General features: G+C 41.1%; 1 protein-coding gene across 1 annotated transcript in view; it reads right to left on the bottom strand.

The window, feature by feature from the left end:
* relt (RELT TNF receptor) overlaps positions 1–18,047 on the bottom strand; it is a 30,581-nt gene extending 12,534 nt beyond the window's left edge. The window contains exons 1-2 of the mRNA XM_010902679.5: positions 17,906–18,047; positions 1,918–1,992 (exon numbers count right to left, since the gene is read on the bottom strand). Coding sequence (XP_010900981.2) covers positions 1,918–1,959 — 42 coding nt within the window. The 5' untranslated portion in view covers positions 1,960–1,992; positions 17,906–18,047. The remainder of the gene's footprint in view (positions 1–1,917; positions 1,993–17,905) is intronic.
* Between the last annotated feature and the right edge of the window lie 1,624 nt (positions 18,048–19,671).

Below are 19,671 nucleotides of genomic sequence, written 5' to 3'. Positions count from 1 at the left end.
GAGGGTTTATGAAGGACTTCAGAAAGTTCTTATGAAGGCATTCTGTACTATTGTTCAACAGATTGTCGTATTTAAGGTATGAAGGTTCTGCAACATTCATTGAGGGTTTATGAATGACTTCAGAAAGGTCTTATGAAGACATTATGTACAGTAAACAGCTCATAGTATTTATTTGGCGTTGACTTTACACAAACAGGGACTTTTAAAAATATGCACGCACACCAACTACCAGGAACACACAGGAACAGTGTAAAATAAAACACACACATAGTATTTAGTTAAAACCTAACCTATGACACAGAACTGAACTGGGTCTGCATTGTCCTTGTAGCAGCTCAGGGACAAAGTGTCTTATTCATGGCCACTGGGGAGTGGGTGTGTCGCACCTGATTAGTGATGTAGGGGTGAACCCTTGTTTAGGCTTCCTACTCTAATGCCAGTGCTTAAGCATGGTGACATGGTCATGCAGCATCCAGGAGACTTCGGCTAGAAACCATGCTGACCTGGTATCTGTGAGGAGGTGAAATGGTTGCAGAGTTTAGCGAAAACCATTGTGTAAACCACCATCGCGTGTTTTCGAAACCTTCTTTCACACTTCAAGACGTTCAGTTGGCTTGGTAAGTTGCAGCTACTCTTCCTGGGGTCCATATATGTCATGGATGATGGGGAAAATGGCAGGGAGCTTGAGACACACAGTTGGTTATCAACTAAGCTCAAACCTGGCACACCTGGTCACTTTACGGAACTACAGTTCCATGTTGCCTAGATATTACGGGGCTCGTTGCTTGTTAGTTTGAATGCTGGGACTGATTGGAAATATTTGGTGGATGAAAACGTTTTTCTGTTATCTAATCCTAAACTCCAGCCATTGTGCCCTTGAGCAAGACAAAACCACAAAACAGTTCCAAGTTGTAATCTTCTTTTCCTCGAGGCCCGAGGAGCTAACAGAAGGTTACTCAACATGTAAGTGTGGTTGACCAAACCACTGCTGTTACACTTTGAGAGACATCTAAACTAAGCTGGATCCCTTTAACCCAGTCTACCACAAGGTATCAAGCAAGGTTACTCATCATCAGACACATCCTGTTGTGTGTAGAGCATGTCACATGCTGGCTACTGTGACAGCAAAAAGACAAGTTCCAGTTGAATAACAGCTAAGGCTGGGATTAAATTCAGATCCGCATTGTAGGGCAGTTGACATAGCATTCATTTTGAACAAATATTGGAATCCAGCCAGATAAATGCGGATAACCAAATATTTGAATTTCTATTAACACGCACACTGCACTGATAATGACAGCTGGTGTAGAGAAGTAAAACCAGTGAGACTACCTAACTCATATGAACTGGAGTAGCCATCTTAGTAATGGATGCAAAAGGTCTTAAACTACTAGCAGATCGGATTAATTAAGAATCATTTATATTATTATTATGTCTGCATAACTAATTATAAATCATCCAATCAATGTTCTTGCAAAATCAAAACCACATTGCAATGAGGCATGATGGGAAATATGATAATTAGATGGTTGCAAGCTTGTTTAAATTACGCTACATTTTCCAAGACATAAAGAAGAAGACACGAGACGCTAGATTATTTCGCCGTGTAAAGTTGCAGATATCGAAAGCTCCAGAAGTCAAAGGTAGTTCGCCACATTTTAAAACAAATCACATTGGAGTTTTGCCCCTGAGTGTGAAGACAATGTCCCTGTGATTGACGGCCACAAACCAGCGTGGTACATCTCGAACATACTCATGTAAATTACAATGCTATGGACATGATTAGGCAAACTAAGATAAGTATATCTAGCATTTTATTTTCTCTCTTGAAAACAAAACCTTGTGGGGACCAATTTTTCGAATCATTGCGGGAACAAAGTACACATAAACGTTCAGTTCACACACGCGCATACATACCGTGAGAAGGACAAGAGCTGAGCAGCAAAGGTGGTTCCTCATCTTCTTCCAGATATTCTTCTATGACCATAGGACCTAGAACAGAAGAATGGACCACCAGGTGATTCTCCCAAAAGGTGAAAACCACTGGGCTTGCTGCAAATATTTCTGCGACTGCAGCATGAATTACCAACTACAACACAGCACCCACCCGAATTACAACCGTGACAACCCGGCGGTGACACATAAACAACAATGGCAGAGACACAGGCAGGTAAATAGCATTTAGTGTCAACTGTCAGCATGAATGAGTAGTGGCCACAGGCCGGCGTGCCAAGCACAGGGTATTCTGAGATGACTGCATGGATAGAAATAGAGTGTTTGGTCATGGAGGTTTCTAAGAATACCTTGTGTAATTAAATCCCAGTCCTGTGCCTGCAAATCCAGTAACCCACCATTTCCATCTTCCAAACCTACCACTGATTCTGGATGTGCACGCACTTGTCCAAACCATTCCTACATCCCCTCCTGCCAGTTAAAATCTTTAGAGGAAAGTACTGCACTAGCAAAATAACACCCCCAAGCCACACACGATCATACAATGCTAAGTAACCTGTTATAGCAGGAACTACAACCCCATAACCTGTTATAACAGGAACTACAAACCCAAAAACCTGTTATGGCAGGAACTACAAACCCCATAACCTGTTATATCAGGAAATACAACCCCCCTAACATGTTACAGCAGGAACTACAAACCCCATAACCTGTTACAGCAGGAACTATAACCACAATAACCTGCTGTAGCAAGAAATCCAGTAAAATTGGGAAGCGAAAAGATGGCAGGTACCTACACATTTATAGATCTGGCTCAACCTAACTATAAACAGAGTTTATAAGAGATGTTTCAGTATTTTCAGTATACAAACTGTAGGTGGGGGATTTTCAAAATGGCAGCTCTTCTTCATGGGCTCCAAATTAACACACTAATAGACGGGGACAAGCACATGTAGTTTTCAGTGAAAACATTCTTACCAGACTTAATACTCCTATTCCCACCCTCCATGCCTCCCTCCTTCTGCCCTGTGCTGTCAGGCTGAGGTACAGAAAGTGTTAAGTTGTCCAGCAGCTAAATCAAGGCCCAATTAACTTCAAGTGTTTTCTGCTCTCTGTGGTAGATAAATCTCGCTAACTGACTAAACCCACACTTTAAAACACAGAGGAGCAAGAAGACAGAGTAGGAGAAACAGAAAGGGATGGAAAATAAATATTTAAGAGTAGAAGATGGAGACGGAAAACTAAATAAATAGATTTAACAGAAAGAGAGAGACAAAGAGAGAGAAAGAAAAAATACATGAAAAAAGGAAAAACCGACTGAGTAAGAAAAAAGAGAGAGGGGGAGAAAGAATGAGAAAGGGCTGGAGAAAATAAATTTGGATATGAGCAACGAGAGAGAGAGAATGCAGTGCAGGCAAACTCACCCCAAACTAACAGTGGACTTGGACGCAGTTGCCCTAGCAACGGACTGAGGATGCAATGGATGCTGATAGAATGCTGAGTCAGGGCGATACGGGCGCCGTTTTGCTCTCTCCGTTTCTCACACACAAACACTCTCCTCTCCCAGTCCAGTGGAGCAGGCGTGATCCAGGCAAAGAGATATGCACACCCAGACACTTAGTCTAGACCTGCAGAGTGTTCAGAGCAACCCAGGCCAGGCTAGTGTACTATCACCACTCGTATGCGCACACACTCTCACTAACACACTTACGAGTGTTCTCTCTCTCTCTGGGCCAGGCTGGCTGAAGTCTACCTGTGACAGAGTACCACTTATACCATGAGTATGACCCCAGCCACACCCCTTCCTTCGTACCACAGGCCCCGCCCCTACGCACCGCCCTCGCCCACACACACCAGCGCTCGCCCACACAGACACACAGGCGGACACGCATGGACACGCGCACACACACACACACACACACGCAGCGATTAGGCGGTATGGAGTGTAGATTCTGACCGCTGACACTAACATGTTTTGCTGTGTGGTCTGGGGGCCAGATCTCAGTGTGCAGCTCTGAGATCACCTCAGACAAACAACCCTGTTGATTTGATGGGTCTTTTTATGTCAGCCCCTACTTTACACCGACCTGCTAACCAGTTGAATATTTAAAGTGCGTGTGTGGGCAGGTGAGTGTAACTTGGGTGAACTAAGGGTAGTAGAGAGTGAATGAGTGTGTTTGCAGCTGAATCACTTAGCAGAGGCCTGGAAAGAAGCCCTATCGTCTGTAATGAGAGGATTGGACTTGAGTACCAGTAGCACACACACACACACACACACACACATACAGTTTTCATATCTCTGAGCCAAACTGTGCCTTAGTACAAACAAGTATGCGAAATGTATTGACTTCAACATTTTGGGCAGAGAACCTGAACTTAAACACAGTCGTTGTGTAAAATGACAGGGTTCCGGAGAATAATTTTAGGGAGAGGAAGAAGGATGATAAAGTGAAAATGTTAAAACCACGCTGCAGAAAAAAACAACATAAAAAAGATGAGAGAGCTTGCCTCCCCAAACTCACGACGAGGAGAGAGGGAGACGGAGAGATGGATGGAGAGCGATAAAAGGATAAACAGAGAACGGGAGCAAAAAGAGACATGAAACAGATAGCTCCAGTCAGCCTCCCTGCCGATAGGGGGTTAAATTTAGACCCTTCGTTAAAAGGCTATAAAGGCTGAAAGTAGGGTAATTACAAGACATTTGCCAGGCATAATGCCATGCTGCCTAAGGAGGCTGTGGCTTTGGGAGCGCTTGAGGAAAACCCCCTAACGCCGATAAAACACCAACAATGACAGAGAGAAGGTAGAAGAAGAAAAACCCTGCAATTAAGAGTTGCCATTTTGGAATGTGTCAACTAACAAATTGGAATGGTTTGGGAGTGTCAGCTCTAAAGGGTGTCGTTCAGGGGAAGAAAAACATTTAGGTTCAATGTGGTTTTCTGCTTGGAGTAGATGACCCAGAGCTAAAGAGACTGAGAGGTTAGCTGTTAATGGCTCTATACAAGATGGAGGGCAACAAGTTCAACAGCTTTTTTGTAGGGTTGCATCAAAAATCTGACAGCTACAGATCATCTCACAAACGAACAAAAGCATTCAATTTGCAGTGGTCTCTTAATTTTAACCCTTCTGTTCCTCACTCAAAACCTTCCTTTTCGACTATTTTGGAGCAATGGTATCTTAATTTTTTCCTGGAGCTGTATATGCCTTTTTTGAATTTGATGCCAGCAACATATTTAAAAAGTTGGGACAGGGGTCATATTTTTTGTTTCATTATGCAACAAATGTTTTCAGTGGGTGACAGGTCTGGACTGCAGGCAGGCCAGTTTAGCACCCACTCTTTTACTATGGAGCCATGCTGTTGTACAATGTGCAGAATGTGGTTTGGCATTATCTTGCTGAATTAAGCAAGGCCTTCCCCGAAAATGACAGTCTGGAGGGCAGCTTATGTTGCTTTATATATTGATCAGCATTAATGTGCAAGTCACCCACGCCCTGTGCACTAATGCACCCCCATACCATCACGGATGCTGGCGTTTAAACTGTACACTAATGCAACCCCATACCATCACGGATGTTGCCGTTTAAACTGTGCGCTGATAGCAAGCTGGATAGTCTCATTCCTTTTTGGCCCGGAGGACACAGCGTCCATGATTCCCTAAAATAATTTTAAATTATACTGTAGACTGAAATCCCCAAAATCTTCGTAATTTTGAAACACGTTACTGGCTGAATATAGGGTTTAAATGATTTGCACTTCTTTGCATTCTGTTTTTATATAAATTTTACACAGCGACCCAGTTTTTTGGAAACTGGGTTGTCTTTCACCATCTACTCCGCTAGGTCTATTTTAAGGCAATTCTGATTAGACTGAAGCATCTGATTATTGAAATATATGCTGTGTTTTATTACTCTGTGAGGAAGTACACCCTGTGAAAGTTTGTATTTCTTCTGACATTTTGACATATAGATTAGATCATAATTTAAAAGCTCTGCATAGACAAAAGTTAACCTAATTCACTCGCAAGAATGAAAAATGGCCAAATCTTTCTTACAGAATAGCTTAAACTTCAATTAATCCCCAGAAGTTCTAGAGGATTAATATCTGGGATTTGACTAGCCAATTTCACAATGGCAGTGAAGTGTTGTGCAGCAGTTCATATGTTGATGCCAAGTGTGCTCTCAGAGCAGGAAGCTAAATAGTTAGCAGCAACATGTTTATATTGGTTTCACATAGATATTACATTACCATAATCTAAAATCACATCACCAATCACCACATCAACAATGACTTCAAAATGGCATGCAAAGTTAAATGTCCAAGCTCAGATGACAGACAACAATTGTTTCTATAAAGTAAACCACTTTTAACCTACAGCTTTTCTACCAACTTAGTAACTAACCAAATCCCAAGATATTTATAGGAAGGAACACGTTTTATAACGGTAATGTCTAGGGTATTCATTTTAAAATCATCCTCATTTTTCAGAAATTTTAAAACTGACTGGCAGAAAACGCCTGTGATAGGGAGATAGGGAGCACAAGCCAGCATACATTTCTTACAGAAGATACCATTAACATACAGAGTGAAGAGTAAAGGCGTAAATAGAACGCTAGGGAACTCTGAACTAAAAGAAATTCATAATGCATGCTTGTTATCCCTAAGGTAAAACCATAAACAGGTGTCTGTAGTTTCTTCAAGAAAATGAAATCAACTGTTTCAAGTTTGTGACAGGTCAATAAATGGGAATACAATTTGATTTCTAATCAAAAGTTTTGGCAAAACAGTTTACAATAGTACTGTCCCCACGTCTAAAACAAGACTGATATAGTTGCTATTCAATATGCAGTTACCAGATAAAAAAGAATGCAACTCTATATTTATCATCACCTTAAGAATTAAAGCATGTCAACTTAGATATTTTTAGGAATTATTTTGGGATGATAATGGTAGTGGTGGAAATTGCATGTTTATTTCAATAGCATAAATGACCACCAAGTATACGTTGAAGTGGGTTACCTTTATCCATCAACCGCATTGGAATTAAACATCCATGCGTCAAATGTCTTTGTAGGCTGCACTTTATTTTTACCAGTTAATTTGACTGAGAACATTCTTACTTGCAGCAACCACCTGGGAACGTTTAGGGTTACCTGCCGTGCTCTGGGACAGAACATTTGTTTACCTTGCCGACTCCAGAAGTCTATCTAACAACCTTTCAGGGACTGGTCAGATGCCCAAACCACAAGGCTGTGATCTGGCAGCTGTAAATGTTATCCTAGTGCCTCTTACTTATTCACTGTACGACTTTGTTATTAAACAATATATTTTAAACACTGCCCATCTCAGGCTCAAGCCCATCTCCCTGATTTTTTTCTTTAACTCCTTAAGTTTTGATCTAGGCCTCAAAACTGAGAATTGTTGGGTTGTAATGTGTTGGTTTATTCCTCAGTTTTCATATCCTTCCTGTTTCCCAGTCCATGCAGGCCATGCGCTGTGGTTGCTTTGAAGGCAGAGAATCACACACTAGGGAGAAACGCGAGGAAACACAGGCACACAACAGAGGGAACGACGGGGGAAGTAACTGGATATTAACACCTTCAAAAATACACAGGACTATAATAAAGAACCCAACACAAAGGCAACATTTTGGGCAGAAAATAAGAACATTTAAAAAAAAAAGCAAGAATGAGTAGGAAGAAGGAAAGGAGAAAGAGACCATTTCAACATGGTCAGCTGTGTACAACAATTATTAGCCTTTGCCAAACTCTGGGGACTTTATTTGACCCATGTTTTGCCAGTGGTGTTTTTGTTTTCTTAGTCGGCTAAACAAATGATTAAAAACAACAAACAATGAAGGGATGACAACAACACATGCATCATTCCAAGGTGGGTTTGGGTGATGACTGAAATCACAGCCCAGGAGTCTCAAGCCTTATTCTGGGCCATTGATGTCATGCTTGGGCTATACTTAGAAAAGTATTAGGATTGAAAAAAAGAGGGAGGAAACCACAATCGGATAAACAGTCAATAGAATAGGGTCTTTTTTCAGAGGGAACATTTGGAGTATGTGAGTGCTTCATAGGCGAATGCTCTAGTTAGGAGTGCTCTAGCTGAGAATGCTCTAGTGGAGTGTGAAACCACGTTAACTATATTCTGTGTCACTATTCTCCACATCTCTTGTAAAGGGACACAAGAGAGCTGTGATGTCACCAGGGTATAATTCCACTGGAATGACACACTCTGAGGCTGACAGAAACACACAGTGAAACCTAGCAAGTTACAAAATTAGAACTAACAGGAAGGCCATTTCCTCTACATGCAAATGTATGCCATAATGTTGCATGTAATACTTTTGCAATCCTTTTACTTTTTGAAGTATAGCCCAACCATGACTTCAATGGCCCAGACTGGCATTGATGCTCCTCACATCATCTCACCATTAGGCGATTTGCAACCAGTTCTCGAGCAAAGCCGGAGAACAGCCTTGGCTGTCAGAACAGTGGTGCCAGATGGACACCAGCGATGCATGGATGGTTGCTGACCAGTGGTAGCGTGGTGACGCCGGGCCAGTGTACAAGCTGTCCTTACAAGCAGTCCACAGTGGGATCCACACAGCAGCCTATGTCCGACACAAGGAGCTTAGGATAGGGGACAGATTGTGATGGCATTAAAAATGTATATCATTAAAGATGCATCGTGGGATTTTTGGCCAGCAGTTAAAAAAGGTGCCAGTCGAGCCAAAATGAGTCCAGAAAGTTCTGCAATATGTGTTCTGTATGTACCCCATGCCATCACAATCACTCACAGTTCAAAGTTCTTCCATGGCTACCAGATATGATAGAGATTCTGCTTACGGATTATGCACATATAAAAAACATATCACACATCCAGCCCAAAATGTGAGGTTTAAAACAATTCGGACTATACACTGCACCTGTATCAGGTTTTAAGTGCAGAATGAGAAACAGAGAAGCTCACTTATATAAAGATTAAGTTAAGGTAGGTGAGTTCAAATGATTCCATTTCGCATTTCAACATAGAAACAGAATGTAAATGAATACCTCATGGTAAAACACACAAGAGACTGCTGCTGGGTACCGTGGGAAAAAGGAAAATAACAATTAGATGGAGAGAGTGGGAAAATAAACGAGAAGTAAGTGCTTCTTTAATGAAAGCCTGGAACAATCATCATTCCCAGGGAAATGTCCTACCTGACTGCCTCCCTGTGTGTGGTTGGACTGCGGGAATGATAACCAGCTCTCTGGAATGTTAAATGACTGCGTGTGTGTATGCGTAGAACGTGCATGAGCAGAGGTTTAGTCATGGGTATTGCAATTAAGACAGGTGGTACTTTCCTCCTATTTTCTGTCTTTAGCTTTTTCTAACTAGGCGTTTTCCTCCTACAGTTCGCCCTCATTTCTCACACGTATACTTATGTAGAGTAAACATTTGTGTTGGGTTCAATATCTTTATGAAAAATATGCTGCCGGTGGAAAATCTGGAACTCAGTTTCCTGCTGCGATGAATGCCATGTCATTACTTGGCGGTTGTTTTGCCTTTCAGACAGTCATAGTTAAGCATTAAACATGGCTGCCAAAATAGTCGCATGGATGACTGAGGCTACGATCCAAACCCAAAATTCTACTTTGCCTGGTTACAAAGCAGTGGAGGTTAGGTTTTGCTGTGCCTGATTAGGTTTGGCTGGGGGCAGCTAGCGCTAAACTTTGCTAGTTTTTGTCAGCATTGTGGTACATATCGTGTGTAGTCTAAGATAGCTGCCATTTTTGCGGTCTCTCTCACATCTGGGTTCAGATGGGCTCAGTGCTGTAAGGGCCATTCCTGAAGTCATATACTCAATGACCTTGAATGAATAGATGGTTTCTGTTCTTTTATCCTCTCCTTCTAGCCTGACCCACCACTTATAATGCTATATCTCCTGGGCCTAGGTTTTCAAAAGTTATATATTTAGATTTTGATATGAGATTAAATGCACAATGTGTCAGTCAATGAAATGTCCTATTTGTTCTATTTCTATGCATTAAATTTAAACCAAATCCAAATCTATGACTTTTGAAAGACTGGGCCCAGGTTCACCCAATCATATTGAGGCACGGGCCACAATTATACTGAGACATGATCAATATGTGGTATGTTCCACGCACGAGTGCGCAGGTTTTGTAGATTTCTTTAAATAGCAGAACCAAATTCCCTGGCCTCTTCACCAAGTTGGGAGTATTCTGATTAGTCCGGAAAGACAGTACAGTGCAAAATTGAAAAGCAATCAATCACAGCTTTTCAAACCTAATTAAAGAGAATATAAAAGCATTTTTTAATAGAGTTGCAAAGCTAACCAAAAAGCAACATTCCTCAAAAGCGGCCGGCAATCTAATGAACAAATTCCTTTGTGGGGCCCACTAAAAAACAAAAACAATATTTTTATGGTAACATTTATTTTTACCAAGCTGTGCGCAGTTTCCCCTCTCACAAACATCAAAGGCAAGCAACGACGTTCAGTGTCAAGCTTACGAGTGAGGGCGAAAAAAACTTAACTGGCTTTCGGTCTTTGCACTGTCAGTATTTGTAGAACTCTTAGTAAATGGCGGCCACATTGATATAATACAGGTAGCCATGTCTGAGACAACCAAAGGTAAGAAGCTAGCTAGCTATCTGTCACAACTCGATACCTACAATCGGCTACAATAGATTAGCTTCATGAAGACAATATTCGCGATTCAGCAAAAACAAAATGACTTCCACTTTTTGTATTTTGCCTTCAGAATAAAGGTCTCTGTTAAAATGCTATAAGTATGTTATTAATTCATTACTTTTAGCAAATTTGCATAATGAGTATTGGGGGGATTTTCATTAATTACATGGACGAAATTACTATAAAAATTATATTTTACATAAGGTAAAGAATATTATAAGATGCAGCACAATCAGAAATGTTTTGCCTTATTGAGGAAATACTATTCTGTGCCTTAGTGAATGTATTGTAGCATCCAGCAAAACTACATTTTCTACCCCCTCTTTAAACCCAGTACAACACACTGCAATATACTGTACATGGAATACATATTGCGTCATTACCTATAAGCTAGTTGCTTTTATTGAGAGTCTGGGAGGTGATTTTGTAACTGTTTTAGAGAATGGTTAATTGTAGAGGACTTGTGTTATTATTAGGGATTGATGTTAAGAAAATAAATTTGAAAAAAAAAGAGAGATTGGTGTGCAGGTGCCAAGTCCTGTTGGAAAATGAAATCTACATCTCCATAAAGTTGGTCAGCAACAGGAAGCATGAAGTGCTCTAAAACTTCCTGGTAGACGGCTGTGTTGACCTTGGACCTCAGAAAACACAGTGGACCAACACCAGCAGATGACATGGCACCCCAAACCATCACTGACTGTGGACATTTTACACTGGACTTCAAGCAACGTGGATTCTGTGCCTCTCCTCTCTTCCTCCAGACTCTGGGACCATGAGTTCCAAAGGAAATGCAAAATGTACTTTCATCAGAGAACATAACTCAGCAGCAGTCCAGTCCTTTTTGTCTTTAGCCCAGGCGAGACACTTCTGACGCGGTGTCTTGTTCAAGAGTGGCTTGACACAAGGAATGCGACAGCTGAAACCCATGTCTTGCATACATCTGTGCGTGGTGGTTCTTGAAGCAGTGACTCCAGCTGCAGTCCACTCTTTGTGAATCTCCCCCACATTTTTTAATGGGTTGTTTCACAATCCTCTCCAGGGTGCGGTTATCCCTATTGCTTTTCCATCCCTTCGCCTCTCTATTAATGTGCTTGGACACAGAGCTCTGTGAACAGCCAGCCTCTTTAGCAATGACCTTTGTGTCTTGCCCTCCTTGTGCAAATTGTCAATGGTCGTCTTTTGAACAGCTGTCAAGTCAGCAGTCTTCCCCATGATTGTGTTGCCTACAGAACTAGACTGAGAGACCATTTAAAGGCCTTTGCAGGTGTTCTGGGTTCATTGGCTGATTAGAGTGTGGCACCAGGTGTCTTCAATATTGAACCTTTTCACAATATTCAAATTTTCTGAGATACTGAATTTGGGGTTTTCATTAGTTGTCAGTTATAATCATCAAAATTAAAAGAAATAAACACTTGAAATATATCAGTCGGTGTGGAATGAATGCATAACCTAGAAAAGTTTCACTATTTGAATGGAATTACTGAAATAAATCAACTTTTTGATGATATTCCAATTTTATGACAAGCACCTGTATATGCAGTGATGTCATTCTAAAAAAACAAAGTAAAGTTTCAGTGCTATGCAGACGACACAGCTGTAAATTAGAAGAAACATGGCAAAGCCACAAAATTGCCTACTATGGAACCCTGTGTTTCAGACCAATCTGTGTTTCAGATACAAGGAAGGGAATGACAGAAAATGTTTTACCAGAGACATTAGTTTCCAGTCCAAAGAAACTTACATCTGCTGTTGAATCTGACAATGAATCTCATCTAGAAACACTTAAAATACCCCAGCTTTAGTCAGTTTTGACCAATATATTTCAAAACACTTCGATCACACAATCATTCATTTGCTGTGGAACGCTGCACTAGCTTTGTAGCATGGCACTGCAAAGCCTTTGGTCTGGTGCATGAGTTGGATTTATCCAACAAAAATGTTTAAGTTAGAAAAGTTTTATGTGGAATTTCCTTGGCAGAAATAGTAGAAACCTGTGGAATTAGAACTCTGCGTACATATTCCAAATGAGGCATTAACTTGTTAACTGAATGATGTCCTGCTTTACATACCTATATTTGCAGTGGTCACAAGACGAAGGCCATCTTAATGTTTCCAGAATTTCTAAGGCAGGATTTTTCCCCACAGAGCAACATTTTTGTGAAATGTTTTTTGATCCATGAGACAGATCCAGATTCAACTGTGAGGACTCATCTCTACAGTTGGTCCTCAGATCAGGTGTATTCTATCAAGGTATCACAAGGTATTAAGTGTGTTCACCTTGTGAAGGTGAATTGCAATGTACTGGAATGACGAACCACCCTCTCTGTATCTGCCTGACAGGCTCACCTCTCTCCACTGGGATATCCTTTCTCCGATGGTATTACAGAAGCATAGTCACTGGCTTACTCATGTTCAAAATCATGTCATGTCAGGCTTTGCCATACTCGACGAGAGTGGGCTGAGTGATCTGGGACAAAAGTCAGCGGGCTATACTTGGCCTTGCCAGGGGGTCCATTTGGTGGTCTGGGGCTATGCCTTACAAAGAAGGTGGAGCCATTTCCTGCATGGTTGGCCATGTTTGGGGGTTTCTTTTGACAGCCCACAGTGTCCCCTGATCACCGTCTCAGTCCCCAATACCTACGCTGGAAACGTTTACGGGGTCTTGTCTGATCTTAGTAGGACCTGAGACCTAGGGTCATGTCTCTGGACTAACTGGCCTTAGCTTGTCTTGTAATCTAAATGTCTGAATAGCTTGATGAACATCATGGCCAGAAAAGGGCTGGCCACCCCCCTGGAGCCTGACTCTTCTCTAGGTTTCTTCCTAGGGAGTTTTCCCTAATCACTATTCATGCTTGTGGTTTTAGGCAGGGTATAAGCACTTTTTGACAACTGCTGATATAAATAGAGCTTTATGAAAAAGATTTGATTGATTGTCTGTTCAATGCATGCGTTTGCATCTGTGTCTATATTTTATGAAATTACAGAACCTAATTCCAATGTAGTTATTTTGAGCATCCTGACGCATTTGGAATTGTGCTGTCCATACATAACCCACAAGGGTCAAACAGATCCCTAGGATACAGCCTTCTGGTTTGGGAATAGTTCCCCCCATGGTTCTTGTTTCAGTCTCCCGCCTTTAATTACATGTTCCGTAGCCCTGCATCCAGAGAATTGGGTCCAGGTCAGATTCAGAGGATTGAAGTGGGAATTTCCTTGGCAGGGATATTCCGGGTTGACATTGGGATGAGGACGGCAGTGGCACGGGCCATCTGGATGTGTTCCCAACCGCCTCATGGAAGGACATCAGCACATACGGACAGTTTGATTACAACCCAGCCGCGCCCGTTGCATTCTGTCCAGTGCACAGGCCAAGATGTGTGTCTAGCGCTACATGATAAGACCCCATATTCAAGCCAAGGTGTAAAGCATTATCTAGGTGCTTAGGAGTAAAAATAAGACACACAACTCACTATGAATAAACCTGACCTATTAACTACTAAAATAGCTCATGGTTGACTTGGCACAACGTGTTGCTAATGAGTAGAGTGGATGACCGACCACCCAGAGAGGTCACCACCGCCTACCTGGTTCCTCATGGGGCCTAAAAATGTGACAGTCCTTTCCTGCCATCCCTCCTCAACCCAAGATAACCAATTGAAGAAATTACAAACACACAAAACAAATGTGTAGATACAAATTGAAATATTAAAGAATCACTTCCTCCATAGTAAGACCACACTTTGTTCATGTTTACTCTACCAGAACATTTTAGGTTTAAACAGAAATGGTTACATGATCAATCCAACCCCAGGCCTTAGGCTGGAAGTACTTCAGACAGACAGAGACACAGGGGGACTAGGTTATGAAAGACCTTCTACTCTCCCCATGTCAGCTACAGGGAGGGGCCCTATTGATATAACCAACCAGGAATTTGGCCCTCCACAATGGAACCTTCTGCCAAGAATTCGGCCTGTATGAAAGCATGACACCACTCTTGGAGTATCAGAGGCAGGCAGGGATGTCTTTGTGCACCAGTAAAATGTGTGTCAACAAGGTTTATTATAGATGTTACAGACGTAGGGGAAATTAAAATACTGTAAGTCTAAAACCAGTGCCTGGTTAAAATCATCATCATCATCAGATGGACGCTCATCCTTTTCCAATTTAAAATGTTTTTGATTAAAAAAAATCTGCATATCCCAACTCCCAGAGACCAGAGTTGGGTCACAGCTAGGATCATGTCCAATGCCTCTGGAACAGGTATGGGATAGTGCCTTTTTTATTGTATTTATTTTACCTTTTTTGGCTCTGAGATTCCAGCAAGCATTCTTTTGTTTACTGGACAACGATCTAAACCCTGCTTTCCACCATAGTCTAGCCAGTAAAATAATGCCCATGAGAAAAGATTCACTGGGGGCAATCCATCCTGGTTTTTCAACCACCCACGCAGGCAAACATGATATTACAGATGGGCCTAAACTGAATGGCAAACAAACAGCCAGTATGCCAAGCATTACAATGATAGAACAATGATGGCATAATTTGTAGGTCACACCTGTGCATAGCGTCAGAGGCTAACCGTTAATTTGTTATTCACTGCTGGAAAACAGTGCTGACAATAACAATTAACTAAAGCGCAGAAAAAAATGTATTGTTGATGCACAAGATGGAATAGGTCTCTCTGTAACCGGCAGGACTTCTTGGCTGGAGTGACACATAAAATTCATTGTACCAAATTCTACTTACTACACTATGATAGCATAGGCCCATAAACAACAAAGCGACGTCTGATTAAATTACTATGGTACCAAAGTGGACTTCATGAGACAGTCATGATTTCTAAGTTTAATCTAACTCAGAAATCACATTACTTACAGTTTAACTGAACCAAAAGTAAACGTACATGGATTTGGATTTGTTTAATCTGGATCAATACATTTTTACACTGAATCCTAACATGTCCATTAATTTACTGACGCAAAACCAGCAATGATTAGGTGGGCTAAAGTAGTAAGGGGATTATTTCAGTGTCCCAGGATGGTCCAGGGCTCTATGCTTCTACATCCGGTCCCTGTGCTGCAGTGTGGGTTTAAATCAAGCCCACTCTTCTTTCGACAAAAACTCCCTTCTCTTTTCCCTTTTTCCTGTCAAATAAACCATAAAAATTCCTGAACAAATATACCTTCAAATTTCCTATTTCATCAGCCAAGTGTTTTCTTCAACATGGTGAAATCATTTTGTTTCTGTAGATTTAAGTATGCAACCAGAAATACGTCATTTTAAGGTCCTGTACTAGTAGGGCTTTATGCGCAAATTATGACATAATAACAGTTGTACAAACTGTCATGTGATCATGTGTTGTGTGGCACTACAATGCTGTTCATGAGTCTACTTATTTAAATAAGTTATGACGAACTTCACAGAGTTGTGAAAGTGAAGGTTTATGAGCTTGATGCTACTTTTCAATGGACTGTTATCCTGCTTGGCTGCCGTTTGACATATACAAGTACTTGCTCCGATACATATTAATGTCATAGGCTAGCATACCCGCACTTCTGGCTTATCTGGGAGCTGTTGGCTTTAACCAATATGCCAAGACCAGAGTGGGCACAGAAGAGCAGCTTGCAACAAACAGTGGCTCTGAAAAGTATTCACCCCATTGGAATTTTCCACATTTTGTGTTACAACATGAAATGAAAATGTATTTAATTATGGGGGTTTGCCACTGATCATCACAAAAAAAGTCCATAATGTCAACTTAAAAATAAAATATACAAATTCAAAATGAATTATAAAAACAAAAAATTACAAATGAATTGTTTGCACAACTCCCACTCCAGTGTGGGTTTGGCTGTATGATTGGGGTAATGATCCGGCAGGAAGATCGGCTAAATCTTCCCTCAGGTTCCAGGTCTTTTGCAGACTTCAGCAAGGCTCCTTCCAGGACTGTGTACTTTGCTGCATTCATTGCCAGACGAAACCCTATAGCATATGCTGCCACCACCATGCTCCACAGAAGGGATGGTGTTCTCCCGATGTGCATTGTTTGACTTGTGCCAAATATAGTGCTTTGCATTGAGGCCAAAAAGCCTTCTGACAAACTGTAGTCAATATTTGATATGAATTAGTGTTTTTTTGCCACTCTCCCAGGCCATTTTTGTGAAGTACCCAGTTTATTATTGCAGTATACACAGTGTCTCCCAGCTCAGCCGTGGAAGACTAAATCCTTTACAGTTGCCATAGCGCCATTGGTGTTCTCACGGACTAGACTTGCTCTAGACACATTTACAGTGGGGCTGTAATGCATCCATTTCTTAATAATAATGGGACATCCAATGCCTTGGAAATATTTTGTCCTACCCCCGATTGGTACCTCATCTTCATGTACATTTCATTATGAAATGTACATGGCAACCGTGACCTCCCATTTAGAACAATAGGCATATTTTATTTTTCGCTTTAACATTATGGACTGTTATAGTGATGTGGCAAAAACTAAAATCATGTTCAATTTTAATGAAAACGCTGTCAGGCAAATTGTTTAATTTCGGACTGGCTTATACAATGTTATGTTTTTATTAGAGTACAATTTACAAGATTATGGATATAGCCCAGACTGGCCTAGGACTCAAGTTCATATGCTATATACAGTATGCGACACAGGAGTCACGGTGAATGGCATCATGCGGTGTCTGTTATTTCCACTGCTGACTAGGGGACCGCATTGCCTGCAAAACATGCGTCAACTACTTTCATTTCACAAGCCTACATCATGAGAGACACACCACCACCAAAATGCACTGTACTAAACATAGACTAGTCTACATAACATAATCTTGGGATAAACTTGAACAAGAGCATCAACTCGTGGCTTCGGGGTGTTAGCAAAAAAAGTGGTACATGTGGCTACGTCTTTTCCTTCTAGAGCTCTTAAATGATAGGATATATAGCCTACTTTTAACAAAGTAGAGGAACTATTCCATCCAAGTAAAACAGCACCGCTTCTATCCGCATTAATCGATAATTACATATTAATTCTAAGAAACAGATGTACAAACCTTGGTCTACATTGAAATGAATGTAGCAATATACCCGTATTAGCATTCGCAAAATGCAGCTTAATACAACGTCCTAAAAACTGCCAAACCCATAGCAGAATATATAGCCAAAGCGAAGCTCTAACATGAAAGAGAATGGTTTTACTCTAACAAGTACAACCATACACTAAAAGTTTATAAACTTACCAGATTGGTGTATCAATAGGGTTAAATCAGTGGTCTGGGACAATCATTGTCATATATCTGCATAGGCCGTTTTTTATAATCGCTATTTTAAAACCATAAGAAAATGCCGGTAGGAAGTACCCCTCGCGAGCTCCCCTCTTTGTGATCCAAAAATTTAAATAGGGTAAACTTGATTGGTGAACTCACAGGCGGGTACGTCATCCGCTGAAACCCGAGCGGAGTGTGATTCTCGCTGGTCCCGTTGCGCGCCTGCGCTGCATGTTACCGAACCTATCACGAGTCAATGCGGGGAATACACGCGCACCTGGAACGACCGTGTGTTAACGGGACCGGGAGCCATCTGTCGGGGTTTGGGAATAATCCAAATCGACTCTTATTAGCTAGGTCGCACATTATCAATGAGTCCTTTGCCATGATAACAGAGGCTTGTGTACACCTGCCAACCTAACAAACTTGACTAACCGGACAACCGGATTTTTATATATGACTGGTAAAGTAACTGACAAAATATCAGTAATATAAAACATGACAATCAAGACAGCATGTCTGCGAGAAGGCATTTACTATGTTTTACACTATACTAGGTTTCACGTGAGAGACAGGTCTCAGGACAATTATCACAGGGGTTAATAGATGCTACATGGATCAGGTGCAGATGTAGTCAATCCTCTCCACAGAAAAATCCCAAAATAGCAAAATCCTATCTGGCTCGCTCATCCCCTTCCCTTCCCTTCCCTTTCTCAACCTGCAGATGCAGCATGTATAGATTCTCCACCCACCAGCCACACACTAAACTATTAGTTGCCATATGCTAAGAGATTGAGTGACAATATAAAAACGTATACATATATACAAAATGTGCATATTTTACGATCATGTACACTATAAAGTGATGCATCTTTTTGTAAATACTACTTTTGTTAATACTTGTTTATTGCATTTTTCATAAGCAAAATTGCCTGCCAATGGAATTAGACAAATTACCTTAAGAAAAACACAAAAGGCTTTCCAGTGGTTTTAATTCATCATACATCTGCAAGAATTAAAAAGAAACATACTAGTTTTTGAAGATATTGTAAAAACCTAATATTCTCACTCAACCTCTAACAATTTACACTGTTGTGTGTGTGAGTCAGACACACCATGAACATCCAATTCTTCCAGCAAACAGAAGGTCTATTGTGCATTGCGTCTCAATTGGTTGTCTTCATTCACTGAGCGTGTGTAAGAGCAGACATTCATTGCCCACCCCCTCATACTAACTCACAATTGCGACTCATTTCTCTGAGATGTGGACTTCAATGTGTGTATGGTTTGTATTCATTAAGCCCGTTACGGCCAGGGATCTTCCAGTTCCATACAGCGCCTTTGGAAATTATTCAGGCCCCTTCACTTGCTCCACATTTTGTAGAAAACTAGTTTTAGAAATGTATGCCAATTTATTGAAAATAAAAAGCTTAAATATCTCATGTACATAAGTATTCAGACATTTTTTTTCAGAACTATGTAGAAGTGACAATGGCAGCGATCTCAGCTTCCAGTTCTTGTTTATTCCTCTACTAGCTCTGCACACATAGTTTTGGGCTATTTGTCCCATTCTTCCTTGTAGATCCTCATAAACTCTGTCAGATTGGATTGGGGAGCATTGGGGAACCGTGATCTTCACAGATTTTCAATGGGGTTCTGAGTTTTGTCTGGGACACTCTTGTCTGACTTGTCCTGAAACCATTCCAGCATTGTCTTAGGTGTGTTTCGGGTCATTGTCT

The sequence above is a fragment of the Esox lucius genome, chromosome 1, assembly GCF_011004845.1.
Source record: "Esox lucius isolate fEsoLuc1 chromosome 1, fEsoLuc1.pri, whole genome shotgun sequence".
Classification (NCBI taxonomy): domain Eukaryota; kingdom Metazoa; phylum Chordata; class Actinopteri; order Esociformes; family Esocidae; genus Esox; species Esox lucius.
This window is presented reverse-complemented; position numbering and strand designations above follow the sequence as displayed.